The sequence below is a fragment of the Trachinotus anak genome, unplaced genomic scaffold (genome assembly GCF_046630095.1).
Source record: "Trachinotus anak isolate AG129_WGS33_773 ecotype Australia unplaced genomic scaffold, CSIRO_AGI_Tana_v1 ptg000008l, whole genome shotgun sequence".
NCBI classification, from domain to species: domain Eukaryota; kingdom Metazoa; phylum Chordata; class Actinopteri; order Carangiformes; family Carangidae; genus Trachinotus; species Trachinotus anak.
In genome coordinates, this window is record NW_027273859.1 from 18,533,486 (window position 1) to 18,544,515 (window position 11,030).

Sequence of the window (11,030 nt, forward strand, 5' to 3'; positions counted from 1 at the left end):
ATTTATTACAGCAGCAAAGTGGCAGAGAACAGCAAAGAGCGGGAAAGCTGCAAGAAACTGCAATAACAATATATCAATAATATGTATGGAAGCTCATAATTTGCTCATAATTTCTTAAACATTAGCTGATAATCAAATGAGAATTATATTCCATTACAAGATGGAGTTAATTGTGCAGGAATTTAGTTGCTAAAACTGTAAGGTTGTTAGGGGGTCCAAGCAGAGAAAGTCAATCCCTTTGGAAATTATAAACTTTTAAACTGTTGTTAAGATCGATTTTACACAAATGATCATAAATCAAAATTGGATAATGCTACTGTAACACACTCTTTGCGCAACTGCAGACCTTAGCTCCTTGCCTTTCTATAGAGTCTTGGGATTTTCTTCCTCTAGAGGGCACTACAAATGCGAAACGTTTGCATCTCTGAATCAGCTGCCGCTCATGGATTTGTATGAAATGCAGTACATATATGATCTAAGGTCATTACCTAGTCCATACATAAAATTTGGTAATGATTGATCAAAGTGGTCATGACTTACTACAAAAAATATAAACATATACACAGTCACAGAAATTGCAATAAATCCCTGATTGAATATTTTACAGCACATGCTCTAAATGTTAACAAAAGTTTGCTCCACCATAACCTATGGTCACTTCATAAGTCTGTCACTCTATATTGAGTGAGTCTGCAGTGATATTGACTTGTGTAATTTGTACTGTATGCACAACATTTTCTGTTTTACCCATAGTCACCCAAGTCATGCTCATTGCTAATAAAGATTCTGAACAAAATACAAGAGGAAAAATAAACACCAAAACAACAAAACTAGATAGTCTTTTTTGAGTATCTGACCTGTCTGAAGAACTGTCTCGACAAGAAAGACATTGAAACTTGAAAGCTGCCTTTTGAATTATGTCTTAATATTTCTAAATGGCAACATCTAAATTGGTAATGTGCTGTCATAAACTGTATTTTGCGTGGGTAATGTTCCATTTACAGTATATATAAACTACCATTTGTATTGACTTTTGAAATGCCTTTCTAGGATTTAATAATTCAAATAGTGAAAGAAGCATTTCCAGCAGTCAATAATAGACATTAAACACACACACACACACACACACATCTAATTTTATATCTACTGCGGTTGTCATGATTCTTGTTCAATTTCTAGCCAGTTTAAAGGGCAATGTTTGTGTGCTGGCCAGTATTACAAATCCAGACATTAAAAAAGAAAAGTAAGAAGTGCTGAACCACCCTGCAAATGACATTGACGGAGATATTTTGTGCTGTTCCTTCACGGTTTATTGCTTCACGTCCAAATTTTTTTTATTTGAGTTTAAACACCTGAGGATGAATTTTGGGAGAAGGTGAATTGACATAAGAAGAGATCATTAGCAAATTGTATGCTTCACACTGACTTTATTAAGTAGACAACAGCAGGAAGCCATGAATTACAGCAAAACTATGTCATTTTGTTATACCATAGACTACCTGTCGTAGACTAAAAACTATATTTATAATAATAATTAAAAGAAAGCAAACAATAAAACCGTTTATAACTCAAAGTATAATCATAATACACAACAAAACGGTGTCATGAATTTATGCAAAAAACAGATGCGTTAGAGGTTAAAAATTACCCTCCATCGTTCATATATCAAGACCTCTTTGAGTGTTTTATTGAGCCTATGCCACACTCACTCACAATGGACGAAAAAACAATCTGTAATTAAATCAAACATCCATTGTTGTAACTATTCATTTATTCACTCATTCTATTGCTGTCTCAGAAAGATTTCATAGCAGAGTGCCTACACACAAAACACAGAGAAAGTGGACTGTTGAAAAGTAAAACCCCATGAAAATCTTATCTTTGCTGAATCTCCAGCGGTTTAACTTCTCACCTGGCTGCAGTAACATAAAAGTGTATTCAAGTACCCCGTGACATCATTGTTGGGTGTAGATACAGGTGCAGCAGAGCATGTTTCTGGCCTCGCTCATCATGATGCTGACATGAAACCTCCCACCAGAGAGGGCAGTAAAACACTGGTTCTCAGCCTGGTGTTGAGTCACTTTTAAAATGTGTTAATGCATGTGATTCTTTACAAGAACATTAGTGACAGTTACCACATATTTAGTTTTAAACTCTAAATGATAGAGTCTAATGATAGAGTATTCGATCTACTACATTTGGTTAACAGAGTTATCTACTACATCGATTTTGGATCCCTTCATTGTGCCTTCAATTGGATTTTCCACTGGCTTCATCAGACTCTTCCTTGTTTTCTGGGTTGAGTCGCCCACCTCAGGGTAACGTCACTCCGTAAAGCCTTAAACCTTTCTCCTAGCTGAGAGGGAATAAAGGTAACATTAGAAGCCCATTGTTTGAATGATATAAGCATTTTAGAAATCTAGCCTCAAAAAACAGAAACCACTTTAAATATTATTGTAGCATTTGATATACTGCACACAATAAACATTGTTTATATCGTGTGTTAATATACTTCTAGGGAGTTATCAGAGTTCAAAGTCAGGGCTGTTTTGATTGTGGTTATTTGTGTCAGTATAATTCATTTTTTGTCGGAGGCCATTTTGATTCCCAATGACTGTTACTGAAATCTGATGTCTTTGATTTGATCCAGAGATCCGATCCTGAAGTCTGGCTATGAGGTCTTATCCCTGAGGTCTGATCCTTAAGTGTAAAGTCTCAAACAGAGGTGTGATCCTGAGATCTTATCCTAAGGTCTGATTTCTGAAATCTGGTGCTTGAGGTCTTATCCCTGAAATCTTACACTGAGATCTAGCCCTTGAGGTCAGGAACACTGAGGTCTGAATGTGAAGATGTGGTCGCGATTCTGATTCTGATTCTTGAGGTCTGGCCATGACATATGATGTCAGAGATCACCTTTGAGGCCTGAGGTGTTAAGTCTGCTGAAGTCTGATGCCTGAGATCTGACCCTCTAATGCTTCAGGTCTGAGCCCTAAGGTCTGATCCTGAAATCCTGAGGTCTGATGCCCAAGGTCTCATCCTCACACAGATTATGAGATCGAATCCTGGGAATTGATCAGATGGATGGACAAACGTTATGATGCCTGAGATTTAGTTGTGTAGGATAGGAGGGGCTTTTACCTGTTGTACAATCTGGGTATTAGTAGCTGGATCTGAAAGGTCAGCATCAGCCTGAATCTTCACGCGCACCAACTTCAACTTCACTCTCAGGTCTAGGTCAAACCAAGCAGGAAAATATTATTGTATTGTGAGAAAAAAAATCAGAAAAGCTTTTATTTGATTTATGTATATTTATCTCACCTTTATAGCACCAGGAGAAAACTTTAGCGTCACAGTTCAGATTACCAAAAAAATGGCCTGGATTTTCAACCGCACAGTATTCTCTACCAGGTTGATTTGGCTCTCCTCTTAGCCAGTTTCTGAAGGAGCTGCTGCTCTTGTCGGACCACCTCCATGGCACTCTGTATAAGCCAATCCACACAAATTGTGTTGACATCATTGACATCACCTCTGCATTTTCCTGAGCATTGCCGATCACAGCCAGGTCTGTGTGGTATGTTCTGCAATAAGTCTGGGCATCATTCCATGTCTGTGGATCGTTTTTTACAGTATATGTTCTTTGACCTGGAGGATTTGTATCTGCAATGGAGGAAAAGTAAAATTAGTGTGAGAAGCCCAGCAGCATTAGCTGTGAGGAGATGGAAGTGTTACTGTGGAGATTAAGATTTTACATACAAAACATACAATCAACTTATAAGATGTAGTAGATGTAGTCAACAGGACCTTTATTTTTCATACTTAAACTATATTTTGCTGGTAATAATTTTACATAACTCTTACTTAAGTAAAGTAGAAGACAGGACGTCATTTTATGCTGTAGTTTTACTACTTTTACTCAGGTAAAGTACCTCAGTACCTCTTCACCACTTAGTATTTTGCTACTGCAAAGACCCAGAAGTCATTTGTAGTATCCTGTTGGGGATCATAATGCTCAGTAACTCCTGTGGACTCATATCACCACTGTGAAAAAAACTGAGGGCCTTACAGGTAGAGAATACTGTTTGAAGGTTAAGACCTGGTTTTGGGGTTAGCAGATTAGGAGGTAGGGTTGGAATTAGACTTTGGTTATAGTTAGGGTAAGAGTTAAGGTTAGGCATTTATTTGGGATGACCAAAGGGCTAGGGAATACATTATCTAAATGAATCTCTCTACAGGCATAGTGGAGTGTGTGTGTGTGTTTGTGTGTATGCATCTTAAAGTCTGTCCCAAGAACAAATAAGTTAAAGACCAATTCAACAGAGGCTGAAAATCTTTTTTTCTCAAGTGGTTTAACTTCTCATCTTGCTATGGTGATGTTAAAGGGGACTTTAGGGTGTGTCAGTACACTGTGACATCACCTAGGGGGGTTACTGCAGGTGCAATATAGCATACTTCTGACCACACCAAAACAGACTCAACCACAGAGCACAGTTATACACTGTTTTTCAGCATGGTTTAAATCAGGTTTTTTTTTTTTTCTTACCGTCGAAGCAAACATAGGATAAGCTTTGTTGACAAGTTGCATCAATCCATCTTCCATCCATGTACATTAACACACATTTCTGATGTGCATCTTCATTATTCGGCTCATTGGAGTACCAGTTGTGGTAATCTGTTTCTGATGTTTCACCAGTTGCTGACCACCTCCAGGAGTTTGCATCTTTGCCCATAACTCCCTTCCAGGATTTTGGGTCATCAGTCAGTCCAATCCATATCCATGAGGTGTCAGTCTTTGGTCTGATTAAACTGCTTAAGTCATCAGCGCTCTCAATGGTTGCCAGATCAGTGTGTTTCTCTCTGCAGTAATGCTGAGCATGAGTCCAGGTCATTGGCAGGTTAACATAGTGGTACTCTCGAAAGGGGATGTGAGAGCAGGAAGTGAGGACAAATCCTAAGGGTTGATGATAGAGGACATATAGAAATGTCTCATCTTTAAATTACTGTAAATTTTTTGTTTACTTTTAGATTTATACAATCATCAGCATCAAATAAACCAAATGGCAAGTAGATGAGTGAGAAAATCAGTCATGTTATTACCCACAAACAGTATTGCATATCACAGAAACAAATGTGTTCCAATCCTAGCTTTAAGAGTCAGATATAGGTAACTTTTAGTGAAGAAAAAATGTTTTTAAAACTGAAGAGGATTTAAAAATAAGAACATTCAAGTGAGAGCTGGTTAAAACTTAATATTCCTCTGACATCTTCTGTCTACACAATATTATTATTAAGAATGGTCAGAGGAGTTCAAATGACTTCACTGCCCTTATGAAATTTCTCTTACAGGTCTACATTTCTCAGCTGTATGATGGTACTGGAAACCAAAAACCATCAACATGAAATAAAAGCAATCAGAACTCTTACCAATGAAGACAAAAATCAAAAGCTCTGTACAGTCCATTTCTGATTTCACTAAAAAATAATAATAAAAAAAGAAGTAAAACAGTTGTAAAAAGAGAAGTATGTTATATCAAGCATTTACAAGGACAGCAGCTAGATACATAACATACTACATTTTGAACAAGCTTGACTATGGTTTTCAACTTGCTCTAGAACTTATAAAATAGTTGTAGTAGTTTTTAGTAGATATAAATTGTAAATAATGTATTTCTGGTGTATTTATATTAAAATCACTGGGTGGAATCTATGTTGGTGATTCACACTGGGAAACTGTCATTTGGTTAAAAAGTCAAATTCCACAACTTAAAACTAAAATAAATTATTAACAATATACTTCAAGTTGATAAAGTTGATTAATATTCTAAATGATGGTACATTTATTGTCACAGTACTGAGGATAAAAACAAAACAGAACAAAACAAAAAAAAAAGTTAATTTAATAAAATATACTCACATGTTTTTTGAAATGAACCAAACTGGAATCTCTGCGAGGAAATGTCTGCTCCCCTCTCTGAGAAGTAGCCAGTGCTGTGGTGAATTTTGGCATACATATATTTAAATATCCAAATGAGCAAAGGTAACCCCTTATATAACCATAATGTTTGGTCATCAAAAAGGTTTGCTACAATTTTATAATCTGGGGTCTACAGAAACCTTGCCAGATCACTGTGGCAATTTTATTATATATATAAATATTTTTATGGATGCAGTTTGAATTCCTTGTGATCCATATTGCCACAGGAAGGCTGAGCTTCAACAGCAAAGCCACTGACTGTTGTTGTAATGCGAATGGTCGTGCCCTTTGCTGTCGCAGGCTCTCTGTGGCTGTGCATTTGATGCTGGCACATTTGGTTGATGTTGCTATTATTGTGGTTATGGCTACTGCTACTGATGTACCTGTGGCTATGGTTACCTTTTACACCAGGTGAAAGCTGTGTTACCAACATACACTACTGTTCAGAAATAGCTTCACACATTGCTGAGTCAGCTCAGCCATGTCAATTAACTGCACTTAGTGTTACACCCCCAAGGAACAAATATGCCACAGCCTTGATAATCATAACAGCCAAAACCAAAGCTGCAACCATTCCATGACTATAGCTAAAAGGATGTGGCCACACGTGGCCCAGACCACCTCCGAATGTGGTCTGAGTGATTGAATTTCAAATGTGTCCTGAATGCGTCTTGGGTGCATTCACACCTGTACTTAGAGCTGTCCACTTGTGCTTGGATCACTTAGGATGGATGTTAATACTAGGTCTGAACAGGGCCAATCACAGCATGACAGTAAAATGACCATCACCAAAACAGATCATTAGCTCAGATAGATTCTCCACAATTCAACTGTTGGTTTGCCATTTTGGTCGTTTTACAAAAACCATACGTACAAAAGTATATTTAATTCATATTTACCGGCATTATAAACCAGCAAGACAGCAAAACGGTGGTGACTCCCAATCTTTAAAGCTGTTGTGAAGTCCAACTGTTTGTCTATTGCTCTGTTATTTGTATTTCTTTAGTTCGTGAGGATGCACCAATCACAAGAGTCAAAAGGGGGTTTTCATATACATAAGTATTCCAGGTTGTGAATATTGCATCTGAAGTCCATTGCAGACAGTCAGCCAACTTCTTCTTCACTTCTTCCAGCATGAAAACAATTTCAGGTTCAGGTTTGACAGGTTCAGATTCAGCCTAGTCATAGAAACTATAGTGGAAAGTGTCAGTTTTGTGTAATATTGCTGGTATGATGTTTTGCTGCAAGATACGTGCGTACACACACACAAACCATCCAGTGCGTCTTCGGTCTTAAGCTGCTATAGCTAGCAGCCAATGCACCCTTTGTTGGCCAAGACAGGTGCAATGGTAGACGTCTGGGTTACAGCATAAAATAATGGCAAGAAGTGCTTTTGCAGAACATTAAATGTCACAGTGAAGTTGACCTTTTACCATTTGGATATGAAATGTAATCACTTCATTTCATCCTTATAGACAATTGAGTTTAATTGTGTCCAAAACATGTTTTGTGTGGTCACAGTGTGCCAGAAGTAATGAAATGCCCTCTGGGTGTTCCTGATATATTGTATTCACAAAAACGTGAGCTCACTAACCTTGAACTTTGACCACCAAAATCTAATCAGTTAATCTGAATCAAAGTGAATGTTTGTTCAAAATTTAAACAAATTTCCTCAAAGTGGTCTTGAGATCGCACATTCAACTATATTTTGTGAGGTCACTGTGACCTCACAAAATCGAAAGAAGAAAAAGAAGAAGAAAATCCCCCAAGGCATATCACGTTCACAAGGCCAAAACCATGTTTTGTGATGTCACTGTGATCTTTACCTTTGACCACCAAAATCTAATCAGTTCATCATTAGGTCCTAGGCCATGTTCATTAGTAATACTGCCGTGGCATCACTAAAAGCACATTGTGATCTATTACATTTGTGAGAGTCAGTTTAAAGTTTCTGGAGGTTGAGTTTTATAGTGTAGTGAAAGAAGTGGAAAATTTTGAGTTTCCAATTGGTGGAAAACACTTAAAAAAAAAAGAAAACAAACACTAGACAATACTTTGCAAAAATAGTGACATTATTCTTTAATTAATGGGCTGAAACACACGCCTAGAAAAAAAGCAGTCTTTCTATCGTCAAGAATACCTGCTTTTTTGTCAAAGCAGTGATATTCCAAATAACTAATGCCCTTAAGGTTGGTCGCTGCAGGTCAACACCTGCTGAGACAATGAAACGCCACCAGCTCTGTGCCGATTTATTTTGTCAGGCTTGTATTTCAATGCACAAATGAGGAACATGACAGAAGTCACTTTGGTTGCTACATGATGATAACCAACCAACCAGTGATTGTTTTAATGGTTGAACAATGTTAAACGTTTTTCACTTTTTGCAGTAATTTTAATGTTAGTTGCCTATCATTTTAAACTCAACATCTCCTAACACTCACACATTCACAGGTAAAGGTCAGGTGCTGTGTTTCATGACAAGCTAATTTTCATTTGCAAATAAGGAAGGAATAAGACAAAGGTCATGTAAGGTTTCATCATGAATTACGTGGTGCTTGGGCAGGGATCACCAATATTCAAATGACATCCTGCTGACATGCAGGGTTCTTTTCAATCTTCCTTTTTTAAGACCAACCACTAGAGAATATGTTTTTTTAAACTAACTATATGATTATATGACTAATAGTGTGTTAGAAAAGTTGTGATTGTTGGGTCAGCCTTGGCACACAAACAGCAATACAGAAGGTACTAACTTGCCTGACAATTACTGTTGATGCCAAAAAAAAAATCATTGTCCTCACCCTTTCAGATTAACAGGATGTTGGAGGTAGAATGAATAATTTCATAAAAAAAACAAACTTTTTGTAACTTAAAAGATGGGAACAACACTGGCAGATTGGTTCCAAATCCCATCCAAAAAAATGACACTAATTGCTTTCTGCTCTAAAAATGCATATTTTTTATTTTATTTTATTTTTTTTAAATAAAACAAACCCTAAGTGGGCTTGTCCGAGACTGTTCGTCCGATTCTTACAAAATTTGGTCTACATTATCTACAGACAATTCTACCAAACACTTATGAAAAGAATTTCCAATCAATCCCTTTAGAAATTATAAACTTTTAAAAATGTGTTGTTTGGATCAATTTTACACAGATAATCAAAACTCTAAATTGGCTAATGCCACTGCAACGAAACTCGATGCACATCTGCACACCTCAACCCCTAGCTTTTGTATAGAGTCTTGGGATATTTCGCCCGTTCACGAGCTGCTTGAACCAAGATATTTGCTGCCAGTAGCTATATTTATCATTTGATAAACAGATGTCAATATCCAGAGATTCACTACTACATTAAAGATCCACTTGTTAAATATTAAGTTGATGCTGCATATCGGTGGAAAATGCAGATTTACCTGTAGTTCTCCCAGACCAGACCTGTAAAACAAAGTGACTCCGTATGGCACATTTCCTATCTAATTAAGAATTTTTATTTGTCTTTCCAGGAAACTCTTGGTATGACGCATGTTCATGAACTATTTTTCATTTACCTGCTAGCTACGTTATCTATTTTAAAAACTCAAAATGACAAGTGGGTACTTAATAACTGTAGCAACTAACACTTTTTTACAAATGCCTTATTATTAGTACCACACTGAGTAGGCATTTCTCAGAAATGTCTTATCAAGTAGCTATGTTTTGGTGAGGGAAACATTTTATTTTGTTTTATATTTGCCTGAACAGCTGTCTGTTTAGAGGTGTGTGAAGACTATCATTTCTTTTGTGTTTTTGGGTAACAACTAAATAAAAGAATCCCAAAGATAGAACAAATACGACCAATAAAGACAGAAGACTGTATTCATTCTATAACATCTTATTAAATAGTTTTAGGAACAAAGAATAAAACATTTTGTTGCTACAATTAGTTTACACAATGTCTCTTCCAGAAGGTTTAGCAAACTTTACTCCATTAAATATACATTTATTTTTTTGTTTTTACATCTAAAGTTTTTCTGCTCGGTCTTTAATTTGTACTGGTAATGTGTTAACATGGACGGAAAGCAATGTTATAGTAAAAAATACAATATGAAAAGGTCCTAACAAACAAACAAAAGGATTCCACCAAACCACAGATTCAAAATAGAATAAAAATGTATTTACTTATTAAATAAGTACAACAAAATGGTGCGCTTTCCAGCATGATTTAAGATTAAAAGTTATGATTTGTTTCTTACAAATATTTGCTTGCAAAAACATAAAAATGATGTATAAAAGAACAAAAACATTGAAAAAGATAAACACTTGATACAGAATAGTATATTCTTCAGGTAGCATCCCCTTCAAAATAACTGAAAGGGATAGATGTCTTTGTGTTGCACACCTTATAGCCACCTTCTCAGGAGCCATCTGTTGGTTAAACTGACTTCTATAATTCAAGCCAGAAAACTATCAAGGAGCAGCATGTGGGCATGCGAAAGACAGTGTTTTCATTGTAACCAGGTAATTACGGTAACTACTATGTGAGGAACACATACGCATGTGTAAAGGGTCCTAAAATAAGACAGATGGTAAGAAAAACTGCAGGGTAAAAGTTAAAATCAAGAGAAAGTTGCATTTAGGCACAAAATCATCCAATGTTCATCTTGCTGCTAAGTGAGAAGGCAGGTTCACCCGGTTGTCAGTGACCAACAGGCTCTTAACAAGGTGGCTGGCGCCAACAGTAAGAATTCCCAGGGAGAAAACCAGGTACACTAAACATGAGAGGACACCAATACAATTTCACTGCAGGACTGGGGGAGTTTAACAGTGTGTGTTGAGAGAGGAGAAAGGATGTGATGGGAGAAGCCAGAACTGGTTGCATGAACACAATATGACCCAGAAAAACAAGGTCACAAGTTGTCCATGTGACTTTATGTGTGCATGCCATGTACAAGAGAATTCACTACAGAGGTGACAAGAACTGTTAAAACACTCATCATTTAGTCTCTCCCCAAAAGAGATGTTGCAGGAGGCTACACAACGTGGGATCTGAAAACATCTGCGGATGTGCCAATTACATGC

The 11,030-nt window shown here is 36.9% G+C and overlaps 1 protein-coding gene across 1 annotated transcript; it reads right to left on the reverse strand.

The window, feature by feature from the left end:
- Positions 1–1,611: 1,611 nt before the first annotated feature.
- Positions 1,612–5,064, reverse strand: LOC139624808 (macrophage mannose receptor 1-like). The gene is made up of 4 exons (XM_071484174.1): positions 4,541–5,064; positions 3,319–3,657; positions 3,139–3,230; positions 1,612–2,356 (listed from the first exon to the last, which is right to left on the reverse strand). The coding sequence occupies exons 1-4, from the start codon at positions 4,884–4,886 to the stop codon at positions 2,276–2,278; spliced, it is 858 nt and encodes a 285-aa protein (XP_071340275.1). The 5' UTR covers positions 4,887–5,064; the 3' UTR covers positions 1,612–2,275.
- Positions 5,065–11,030: the final 5,966 nt, after the last annotated feature.